General features: G+C 38.1%; 1 protein-coding gene across 33 annotated transcripts; it reads right to left on the minus strand.

Annotated features, from left to right (window-relative positions):
• Window positions 1-800: 800 nt before the first annotated feature.
• Window positions 801-10,791, minus strand: LOC18434515 (pentatricopeptide repeat-containing protein At5g48910). Of its 33 annotated transcripts, none has more exons than XR_016058065.1 (10): window positions 10,228-10,791; window positions 9,734-9,834; window positions 8,120-8,340; window positions 7,363-7,601; window positions 5,994-6,120; window positions 5,826-5,891; window positions 5,441-5,624; window positions 4,990-5,122; window positions 4,300-4,554; window positions 801-2,096 (listed from the first exon to the last, which is right to left on the minus strand). XR_016058065.1 is itself a non-coding variant. In XM_088870176.1 (10 exons), exons 3-10 carry the CDS (start codon window positions 8,271-8,273, stop codon window positions 2,083-2,085), a joined length of 1,125 nt encoding a protein of 374 aa, XP_088726302.1. In that variant the 5' UTR covers window positions 8,274-8,340; window positions 9,734-9,834; window positions 10,228-10,727; the 3' UTR covers window positions 801-2,082. The 33 variants fall into 33 exon arrangements, 30 of the variants coding, with proteins under 30 accessions (XP_088726302.1, XP_088726303.1, XP_088726289.1 ...); XR_016058067.1 differs by having other exon boundaries at window positions 10,400-10,608; XR_016058066.1 differs by lacking the exon at window positions 10,228-10,791 and adding an exon at window positions 10,097-10,198.
• Between the last annotated feature and the right edge of the window lie 1,268 nt (window positions 10,792-12,059).

Raw genomic sequence — 12,059 nt, forward strand, 5'->3', positions numbered from 1 at the left:
TTGGAGTGTGAACTATCGATATAATACGGCAACATATAGTATTATCAGACAATACACAAAGTTACTCAAGGAGCTTCAAGGCTTGAGGCCTCTTCAAGAGATTGAGGACAAATTTGTGTGGGAGTTAGAAAATGATGGTTGTTTTAAGGTTAAATCAACATACAACTTACTGTTGCATGACAAGGAGAGATGGAACAGGTGTTCGTTGAAGAAGATTTGGTGCTAGCGAATCCCGTACAAAATTAAACTGTGTTTTTTCAAGGTAAGATCTTGACTATTGATAATGTAATAAAGAGGGAAAGGATCCTGATTAATATTTGTATTCTTTGCATTAAAAGTAATGAGAACGGGGATCATTTGTTTCTCGATTGTTTGTTCGCTACCCATATATGGAAGTGGCTATTTAGGAAGATGGGGATTGCAATCATGCTGCCGAGTAGTCACATGAATGTAATTGACCCTCTAGCCTTGATGATTTGCCAAAGACAGCGGGCATATAGAAATTAGTAGTCACACGAATGTAATTGACCCCCTAGCCTTGATGATTTGCTAAAGAAAGAGGGCATATAGAAATTAGACAGAGTGCATGTAGAGAGAGAGAGGCCGTGTGGAGAGAAAAAGAGAGGGTGGGTATAGAGAAAAAAAGAGGGAGACCGGGTGGAGAGAGAGGGCGGATAGAGAGAATGAAACAGAGGACGGGTAGAGAGAAAAAGAGAGTAGAGAGAAAAAGAGAGAAGTAAAAATGCACCTGTCAGAGCCAGTAGCATAAAGAGAGAGAAAGTGAGAGGGCACGTAGAGAGTTTTTATATAAGGAGGTCACAAGCGAGTCGGGTTTTTATATAAGGAGCCATTTCCAGTCTTTTTACCTCTTTGGATGTCATTTTAGGTTGGGTTGTTAACCCAGCATAAGAATCCCTTCAGAGAATACAGTACTCATCATCCTCTCACCAATAATCCCCACAAGAACAGGACTTATTTCTGAAATGGTGGAATCGATTCCGATCTCTGACAATAATTTCTCGATCAAACATCTCTGAAACAAGCTTCATAACATTGTGACAGTCTCTACATATTCTCAGATTCTTCACTATTCGAATAGGGACGCCATTTCTTGTGCTAAGTAGACTGAAAGCCATTGCCAATTTCTCACCGTGATAACTCAAAACCTTCTCTTTCTCCTCATTATCTATATCGAACAGCACATTAGATACATCAGGCACGTAGCCTTCAAGCTTGAGCCTCTTCATTATATTGGCCACCATTTCATTGATCTCCTTGTATCTTGGGTGGGATTCATCCCCTGCAACAAACTCATGGATCACACCATCAACCTCTACAATACTACACCCTGGTCTCTTTTCAATCCCTCTCTCTCTCATCAAGTTTCTCACTCCTGCTTTATCAGCCCACCGGCCGAGCCCCCCGTATATGTTAGAGAGGAGGACATAGTCACCCTCGTGATCTAATTCTATCTCTAGAATTCTATTGGAAACCAGTCGACCTAGCTCTAAGTTTCCATGACTGGCACATGCTCCAAGCAAGGTTCGCCACATTATCGAATTTGGTTTGATGGGTAGGCTTTCAATGAATTGATAAGCCTTTTCTAATTGCCCGGCTCGCCCAAGAAGGTCGACCATGCACCCATAGTGCTCAATTCTTGGTTCCATTTTGAACTCTTGCTTTATGCTATGGAAATGGCTCCACCCCTCTTGAACCAGGCCTCCATGGCTACAAGCTGATAGTACTCCAATTAGTGTGATATCATCAGGCCTCATCCCTGCTTCTTTCATGCTTTCATAAGCTGTTAAGGCCTCAAGGCTTCGCCCATTAATGGCTAAACCACCTATAAGAGAGGTCCAAGTTAATAAATTCCTTTGAGGCATTTTGTGAAAGATTTTGAGCAAGCCCTCTAAGCACCCACATTTTGCATACATGTCCATTAAGGCAGTGGCTAATGTTACTGTCAGCTCGAACCCATTTCTAGAAAGATAATGGTGAACCCATTTTCCAAGTTCCAGGGCCCCTAGACTGGTGCAGGCTGACACAACGCTCACCATTGTCACCTCGTCTGGTCTCATGTTCTCAATCTGCATGGCCTGAAAGAAACATTCAGGGAGTCTTAGTGTTTCAAAGTTCATCTCAATCTGAATGTCTAAGGATACATCTTAAAACAATGTTCTCAATAAGAGATGAGGCCATGAATTCCAAGAAAGAAGAAAAAAGAACGTGGCATTTGTGTGTGTGTGTGTTTGTGCGTGTGTGTGAGAGAGAGAGACTGTGTGTGTGTGTTGTATAAAAAAAAATGTTGAATCTTGGCTGATCTTCAGCGAAGAGAGCCACAAATTCTTCATTGTTTGCCTTGAGAAAGAGAGAGTGTTTTCAAAGAAATAACAATAAGATGGATTTTCAAGCTGAAGACTGGTCGTGTGTGCATGTGTGTTCGGCGAGAGAGATAGAGGAGAGACCTTGCCTGAAACAAGTCCAATGCTTCATTACAAAGTCCATTTCTCACATAACATCCAATCGCAGAAGACCAAGAAACAACATCTCTCTTACCCATTCCATCAAACACTTTTTGTGCCATTAAAACTTCGCCACAATTCCCATACATATGTACCAAAGCATTCTGTACAAAAATATCTGAGGAAAGCCCAAGCTTTACACAGAATCCATGAACCTCCATACCCTTCTTTAGCAAGTAAAGACGAGCACAAGCCTTTAGAACAAATGGAAATGTGTAATGGTCACAATCTACTCCACTCTCTTTCATTAAATTATAGAGGGAAAGAGCCTCGAAAGGTAAATCTCTACTCGAATAACCTCTAATCATTGTGTTGTATGAAATCACATCTCGGTTTTGAATTTGGTCGAAGATTGATCGAGCAAAACCCATGTTCGAATCAGGCGAAACAGCGCTGAATTTGAGTATCTCTCTGGTGTAGAGAGGGTTAGAATTCAGGCCAGTTTTGATGAGAATAGCGTGAATTTGGAGGGCTTGTTCCATGGTGGTGCATTTCCTATAGCTTTGCATAGGTTCATGGACAGTGAGCTGAGAGCTTTGAAGAATTTGGATTGCTAAGGTCGCCATGCAATGGCTGTTTAGAGAGAGAAAATGTGATGCGAGGTTTGGTATAAAATGGGTGTTAAGAGAGAGAAAATCCGATGCGTATTTTCGTTTGATTTTCAGTTTGAGATGGCTGTTAAGAGAGAGAAGATCTAAGACATTTTTCGGTTGAGTTCTAGCCATGAAATAGCGGTTTATACTCAGTGGGAGAAACGGGGGTCATTCTGGTCAACAAGTTTTGGGACTCAACAGTGCATGATCCGGATTAGACTGCATTGACCCAACATCGTTACATCGTTACACAGTTATTACAGAACGACAAAAACTCATAATTCATATGGTTCGGGGACGACAATTTTCCATTAGACTAGCTGTCAATAATATTACATCAATTATGGCTGGACAAGAAAATATTACATCAATTATGGCCGGACAAGAACAAGAGGCATTAATTTAAAAATTAAATATTTGTCAGCTCACTCTCTGACGATCCAATCCATTCCTTACTACACCGATGTCAATCTAAGAAGATTTATGTGCATCGGGGTATAGAGAAAAATTTTCATCCCAATTTATGAGCATTCAAAATTTATTGAAATCATTACGGACAATTGAATAGTTCGGCCATTCAATTACAAGAAATTAAAAACCCTATTTCATTAGAGACATTTTATTAAGTAATAAGCCCTAACTATTTACTGAATCCACAATTTAAAAGAAAAAGATAAGAAACCTGTTAGGTTAGGAACTCCATCACAAAGATACCTCAGTTTCATAACCAACGCACTAGAGTTTCATAACCAACACACTTCGATAAAATTCCTCTGTTTTCAATATATCTAATTTAAAAATTTCTACAAATGTATATACACAATTATTCTCATCCACAGAAAGACAAAAGAAAAAAAATCAATCATGATATTGCAGCTGATTTTAACTGAAAAAAGAAGAAAAGAAATATATTGCAGTTGATTTTTTACGTTTGACAAGCAGCTGACCCAATACCATGCAATATATCAGCATTATTTTTTTACTGAAAAATAAAAACAAAGCTCTAACAAAACTCAAAACTCCTCTCTTTTCTTCCTGATTTTCACCTTTGATCATTTATTGAAAAAAAACACAAAAATCATGAGACTTGAAACGCCTCTCTCTTTTATTCCTGATTTTCAACTTTTATCATTGTGGTGCTGTGAACAACTGGCTTCCAAGAATAACAATGGGAGTGGCCTCACCCATGATGGTGGTCAAGCTCATCTCTTTCTCGAGGATCCTATCGAGCTCTGCCATGACATCATGCATCATGGGCCTTCTCTCCCTGGAAGGGTAGACACATATAATTGCCAAATTGATCATCTCTTTAATGCCTTCAGCTGTGAAGCTTTCACCCATCCCTGGGTCAATGATGGATGTGATATCCTCTGATTCCAAGCAGGTCTTGGCCTTCACAAGAGCAGCCACACGAATCATTCTCGATTCAACGAATACATCTGCACATGAAAACCATGTCCTCTAGAATTTATCCTAAACCTTTCCAGCCTCTCACTAAAGTTTCTAATCTAATCCCACTTTTGGTTATGTTCAAAATAGCAAATCAATATAGTGTGGAGATAGAGGATAACCATCTTACATGCGTGCATGTGTGTGTGTTAGAGAGAAGATAATAATGCTGCTCATGTGAGCATATATGTCTGTGTTTGAGAGAGAGAGGATAATATTCTATGGATTGAGTGGACGATGATGCTGTGTGCGTGTGTGTCTTTTGCAGAAAAACATCATTCATGAACAAATGCTATATTGAACCCAAATTTGCCATTATCATTGGTTCAAAATATTTCAGGGAAATCTCATCTAAGCCATTCGGTTAATGCAACATACAAGAATGTAAGGAGCTACATTAGTTCTATGGGATGAAGAGAAAGTACCATTTGGACCAGGCTTGGACCATTGTTTGGAAATTGGGGTTTCACAGCTTCTCTTCCGCTCAACAACTCCAAAAGAAACACTCCAAAACTATACACATCGCTCTTGTCCGATAACCTTCCCAGTTTTCTCACTCTACAAACAAAGAAAAAAACAAGAGACCACCAATCAGACAAGATTTTTATTCTATGTTTCGAATAACACGGCAAAGAATATGTAGAATAAAAATGGAAAAAAGAAAGAGAAAAGAGAGAGAGAACATTCTATTAATGAAAAAATTACAAGTTGCATTAAGTTTGAATCGAGAGAAACAGTACAAAGATTCACAAAACCTCACTCTAGCTGTTAACATGATGTTTGATTCATAACTTCGTTTTTAATCTGGCAGGACAACTAATTTTCATTGAAGAATTGATCTATTCTAATAGCTAGAAGGTGAAAATATCAAAATACTCTGGATCCATGAATGTATCAACACCCATCATTTGAGAAGGACCCGCATCATTGACTCTCTCAAGCATATCTGAGACCCCAAAATCAGCAACCTTTGCTATGAAATTCTCATCTACAAGGACATTGTGTGTTTTGAAGTCCTTGTGTACCATGGGAGGATTCATAGCATGCAAGTGGTCCAAACCTTCAAACAACAAATGAAGCAGTAACCATTATGACTTCGAATAATATTGTTCAATTGCATTTAATCCAAAATAAAAAATTGTCACTAAAAATGAAGGCATAAGAAAACAATAAAAAGTTTGTCATTTATAAAAGAACAAAGAAATCTCTTTCAAGTCCAACGAATGAATCTCAGATGTCACTTTATGTTACTGATAATCACCTCTTGCTGCCCCAAGAGCAATTAAGAGTCTATGCTTGAATTCCAGTTTTGTCTGGGGGTGCTGTTCTGAACCGACAGAAAATAAAATGAACACAATAACTCCTTAGAAACTCTATATTGTTAAGTGTGAGAAACTACAATATAGGAGCACGATAAATGAATACCAACCATATAAATGCCTGGAAACACTGCCATTGGGTATATACTCATAAATGAGCATTTGTTGACCTCTTTCTTGGCAACAACCCAGAAGACTCACAAGGTTTCGGTGACGAATAGAGCAAAGTTGACGAACCTGATCAGCCATTGAGACCATATAGTTTCAGACAGTACAGAAAAAGAAAGTAAGAGTTTAATGAAGTATGAAAAGCTGGCAATGGACATGTACTAAAGGTAAATGAAAGGGAAAAAATAAAAGAACATAAATACATATTTAACTATGGAAAACATAGTCTATTGGGTTCATCACTGTCCAATGAAAGATGGACAGTGATGACAACAGAGTGGGACCACCCAAACAGGATACCCAATTGGTGGGTCCCACTTTCTCTCCACTCCTGTCCATCTCAATGAAAAGCGACAACCCCAACGGAATACGGTTTTCAATAGTCCAGGAAACTATAGGAAAGCAAATCCAGACAATAGGCAAAGAAAGCATTTGACCATTGATGAACACCAATACTTAGCTTAATATAAGTTATAGAAGCTTGTTCTTGTCTGAGTCTGACAATTTAACAAGACTCACAGAGGGATACCAGATTCAGAATTTAGTTTAATTGCACATTAATTTGCTCAATAGGAATGTACTAAGATCTCAGTAAGATGTATTAAGATATAGATTAAAAATCCTTGTATTCTTGCCTCAATTTCCCTTTGACTTGAGTCAGTTATGGGACTTGGCTGTAGGGCCAAATTATAACTAATGCTCCATGGATAACCCAGAACTTATCTAAGAATAGTTCCTCTTGATATTGAGATTTTATGATCTAATTCAAGGGGTAACATTAAGTGTTGCGCACTTGCCCATTTTCCTTGCCATTTATGTAATGTTGTCCCTTCAATTTATTTTCTTTCATTTTTCCTTCTCCTTATCCTTTTTCCTGGTTCAATGGGATTTGAATGACCCTTTGTACTCCCTGTCTCCTTCCCTTAGTACATATCTTTATTTTTTTACATATGGTACAATTTGTTGCAGTCTATCAATGAAAATGCTCATTATATAGAAAAATATTAAATGCATGCAGCCAGTAGTGAGCATTGGGCACCAATGAAGTACACATGTATCTATTATGGGCCCCCAATTGGCATGTGTCCCTCTTTTGTCAATTTAGTTTCCACAGTTCAGCATTTTGGACATATTGTCAAGTAGTGCACCGTATGCAAGAGATCATCAGTTTGCAATGGTAACATACTTGAGATCAAATTCGATGCGTTCTCCTGCCATGCACCGAATAATGCTCCAAGTAAGTTTTTTGTATTGGTATTTAAATTGAGCAAATGTGAACTTGGCGCACAAATTATAGAATGGCTAATATACCTCATCAATAAATTTCTGTTTAGGTGGAGCATGCCGCCTCTTTATAGCTACAACTGTCCCATCATGAAGCAAACCTTTGTAAACCAGTCCAAATCTACCTTCTCCAATAAGGTTCTTCTCATTGAAATTCTTTGTGGCTAAATCCAACTCTTCAAGCCGGAAATGCCTTGCTTCTTGCGAGTCAGATGCTAGAGGAGTGTGACCCGTTAGCAGAATTTCAATACTTCGATCATGACTCACTAAAAACAAAGAACAAAGCATCTGATTACACCACAATTGTCTATAAGTATAAAAAGAACCATAAAGCTAAACAACCATATAAACCCAAGCAAATTCATATTGGCTTCAATATTACCAGTATAAAGCTAGCTGCTTCTAAGTTAGCCACAGAGTTTGATAAAGGTCAAAGTATAACATAATCCAGAAGCCCGTGTAAAATCATAGTCCATTGGGATCATCACTTATGGATGGTGATGTAAGGAAGGAGGGGGAGAAAGAGAGAGAGAGGAAATAACCCCGATGGTGGGTCACTTTCCATGTAGGGTGATGACCACAATTGAGATTATATAGTTTGCATAGCCCATTCGGTAGTGGTAGACTTTCCTTTGATACCATGGAAGTCAAATTTAGGGTCCATTTTTTAAACTGGGTTAAGATAGGGTATAGTTGGGTAGGCAGTTTGCTAACCCTGTTTAATATGCCTTTTGTCTTTTTGTTTTTGTATTAAAAACATCGATTTGTGTCCAATTCAGCTAACCTTGCACAGAGGTGTCTGATGAACCATTCTCCGAAGTGTTGCTTGGAATATTCCTCTTACGGAAAATGCAGAAATATATGAATATGATTCCTATGCCCACCAATGCCAGGGTCCCTACAGCACCTGCAATTAATGCTGCAAGTGACCTTGACATTTGGTGTGGGCTCAACCTCAAGTCACCAGAATAGGAATCTTGCAATCTATCCTCTTAAACATTGAACCTGCAATATACAGAGAGAGAGAGAGAGAGAGAGAGAGAGAGAGAGAACGCTCAAGAAGTCAATGAAGCTGAGCAAAAGTGAAACCAAAGAAAAAAAGACAGACTTAAAAGAGTAAAGGATACCACATTGCTACATCACAAGCAATTGTATGCTTCTAGTTGTGCATGTGTGTATTTGTGAAAATGTGCATGTAAAATGGGAATGGCATTCACAACTCTCTCTCTCTCCCTCTGTCTCTCATGCCCGTACGAAATTTTCCAGCAGCACTGGCCATGGTGCCCTGGGGAAGCAATGGACACAGCTGGGACATTTGTTCTTGATGATCTCGCATACCATATAGCACATTTCAAATATTCGAGAGTCATACTATACTAGAAGGAAATTAAGGGTGTGCTTCATTACTAGAAGTCGTGGCTTCCAAAGCCATGCCTTCAAGTGCTGTAGCACATCCCGTGTTTGTTAAATGGGAAGTGCTACGCTATAAAAATGCATTAACATTTGGAAGCCGCAGCTTCCATGCTACCTCATTGAAGTCACAGCTCCCAAAGTTGGTGGAAGAGGCAGCTGCCATGCTCCTGAAGTTGGCAGCCGCCTCTTCCACCAATAAAACAAGTCCTAAATCCAATTCTCAATTTTTTACATACAACTACAAAAGTTGCTCATTCTATGATTTTCTTACACGTCCAATCATAGTTCTAAAGGAAAATGCGGCAGCCAATCTCAAAATTCAGACATCAATCTATCAGAGAAGTACCGAATTTACAAAAAATCATACATCATTCTATCAAAGGATAAATCACCAGCCTTTCTCTTTAGAAGATTTTGGTTGAGGAGATAACTGAAAGTCTCTCGAATTTTAGGACACGTCCCTTGTCCTGAAAAGAACATTTAAATATACAAGGAAACAGTCCAATTCAAGCTTTTTCTCCCTAATGAGATAAAATGGAGTAGACTCAATTGGATTTGCAATAATAGAATGTAATATATTCAATTGGGTTTGTAGCCTACACCGAAAAGGAGACACACAACCTATAATGGAAGCTTTTAAACTTGTTAACTGGACTCCCAGACCAAAAATTAGCCTCTGACCCCTCTAAAGCCCCATGATCATAATCTTCAACTACTGAATGTAAGAAAGCCGTGCATGAATCATCAGAGTTCAGAAAGAAGAACTGAAATGATCTGAATTATTTACAGATGAATCAGAATTATTTTCGTGTTTATAGAAAAGAGCAATCATTTTTATTCCTTGCTAACCAAAAAAATGTTAAAACTTAAGCCGAACGATCAGTCAAGTTAACCTGAGTCACTCTCTAGAAATCCAGGTCCATGCTCTTATAGAACGTAATGAGAGAGAGAAAAAACAACTGATTGCAGCACATGCATTTCATACCTTAAATTCCTTCCAGCTCAGAGACCGCAGTTCAATAGCAGGTAATCTTCAATCCCAGTCACTGCAAATTCAATCACATTTACAATTTGAAATCCTTGTACCTGTTCAAATTCACCCATATTACCATTAAAAACCAATGTTCATCCAGCAAGTCCAGCAAGTCAAATCATCAAACAAATGCCCCACAATACGGCGATCCATCTTAGAGGCAAGATAGATAGAGAGAGAAAGTAAGGACTCATTTAAAGGATTCATCAAAGGATGAGAGAGAGAGGGAGCAGCCATGCTGTACTCATAGATATTAATCATTGCCGATGCTGACACAAGAGAAAGCGACCTTAGAGAATTGCGGTTTATCCTTACCAGAAGAACAACTCCAACAAATTAAAAAAGAAAAATATGAAACTTTGATTCCTAACAAAAGCCGAGAATAAAACCCTTATTCAAACCGGCCATGAAAAAGTAAAAAAAGATTTAAATTTCCCAAAAAATACCTGGGGTTTTCGGCACAAACCAATCCGAACCGAGCAAAATGAGTACAGCTAGGCGTACACCTAGAGAGAGAAAGAGGAGAGAGAGAGAGAGAGAGAGAGAGAGAGAGAGAGAGAGAGAGAGAGAGAGAGAGAGAGAGAGAGAGAGAGAGCAAAAGGTGTTAGTTTCCCTAACTTTAATTTATGGGTTGGAAAGCAATTTGAAGGCATTGTCTGGTTCTGCAACTTGTAGGCTTATTCATCCCTGACCTGTCCTCGGCATCTTTGGCATCAGTAGATAGAGAAAGAGAAAGTATTCTATCTTTCTATTCAAAGCTGTGGGGTTTCTTTCGCTACCTGCCAGCTAAGTTGACGTCCCTCCCACCAGAACCCATAAGCAACCATTCTCTCTCTCTCTAAATATATAAGCAATATAGATTTTGATTTTCTTTCTGTTTTCAGTCAATGTTTCATCTATCTGTATGTTTGCCTATGTACTTATGAGACATATTAATAGATTCCCTTTCTCTTCTCTCTTTCTCTCTATATATATAAGCAATATGGTTTTTGATTTTCTCTCTGTTTTTTTTGCTCGTCACACCCTGGCTTTGGAGAAGGTGGGTATTCCTTAACATGATTGCGGTGGCAGGATGCATAAACAAACACAATATTTTTCCCCATATATTAATTGAAAAAAGTTTATATAAGGTTACAACTTTAAAATATAGAATTCAGATGCACCTTAAAAATCTATTAAAAAAAAGTGCTTTTAATGTTGGAAAGCACTCTAATTGATCATCTCACTACCAAAATTTATGGATATGAAAACAAAAAAAGATTTTAAATATTAAAAATAGTGCATCTTGCAACACATTATCTAGACTGTCCATTTTTTTAGATTTTTATGTAATGTAGATCTACTTTATTTGAACTACTTTTAGAGTTTAAAATTTTATAATTAGAAATAAAAATATATATTTTCAAGTCATCACAAAAAATGGTGGCAACAAAAATACATTTTATGACAAATTTAAAAGATGCGTCTTAATTTGATTATTTAAGGCTGCAACCTTATGCAAACCGCACACATATAAATTAGAGGAGAAGTTACTAGAGAGAAAGAAAAGGTGTATATATTTAAAAGAGAGAAAGAGATGGGTGGTCATTAATAAGATAAAATAGAATGACGGATCAAAATTCGTATAGCCTAACTCTAAATAGTTATAAACCCATATAATGATAAGAGAAAGAAGTAAATGGAAAGAGGGGGAGAAAGGGGTTGTTTTGTTAAATCTTTTGTGTAAATAGACATGATTAGATTCAAAGTAGAGAGAGATTACTAAAGAAGTTGGGATAGAATCAACTATATATACATACATAGAGCTAGAAGTTGGGGTAGAATCAATCAACTATATATACAAACTCAGATAGAGTTAGAAGTTAGGGTAGAATCAACTATATACATAGAGAGAGATTGTGAAATAGACTATTACAGAAGTAGAGGTGGCAACGGGTTGGGCCGGTCCGGGTTTGGTTGACCGGATCAAATTTTATTGGACTCGGATCCTGACCCAAATAGTGTTCGGGTCTAAGATTTGGACTTGGATCCGATCCATCGACTCCAATTTTTGAACCCATACCTAGATCTAGATCGAGTCTATCCTTTAGGTTCCGAGTTAGGTCCGGATCCATTGCCAACCAAAGTTTGGCACCAGATCTAACCATGTGTTCCTAACATGTTTGAGACTTTTGAAGACTAAGTTCCAAGAGGGGGAGAGAGAGAGTTACTATGGAGAGAGATGAAAAGAATTAGAATGTAGATTAGAGAGAGAGAGAGAGGGAGTTTGAGGTTGGAA

The sequence above is a fragment of the Amborella trichopoda genome, chromosome 6, assembly GCF_054954075.1.
Source record: "Amborella trichopoda isolate Santa Cruz 75 chromosome 6, AtrichopodaSantaCruz75HAP2 v2.0, whole genome shotgun sequence".
Taxonomy (NCBI): Eukaryota; Viridiplantae; Streptophyta; class Magnoliopsida; order Amborellales; family Amborellaceae; genus Amborella; species Amborella trichopoda.

What these genes read in the sequence shown, in the direction of transcription:
- LOC18434515 (XM_020667336.2), bottom strand. Translation starts at nt 8,273, where the DNA reads ATGTCAAGGTCACTTGCAGCATTAATTGCAGGTGCTGTAGGGACCCTG. An exon ending in AACAGAAATTTATTGATGAG is followed by an intron (nt 6,121 to 7,362) that starts GTATATTAGCCA and finishes ATGGCTGATCAG; the next exon opens with GTTCGTCAACTTTGCTCTAT. An exon ending in GTCCAAGCCTGGTCCAAATG is followed by an intron (nt 2,097 to 4,989) that starts GTACTTTCTCTT and finishes TGTTTCTTTCAG; the next exon opens with GCCATGCAGATTGAGAACAT.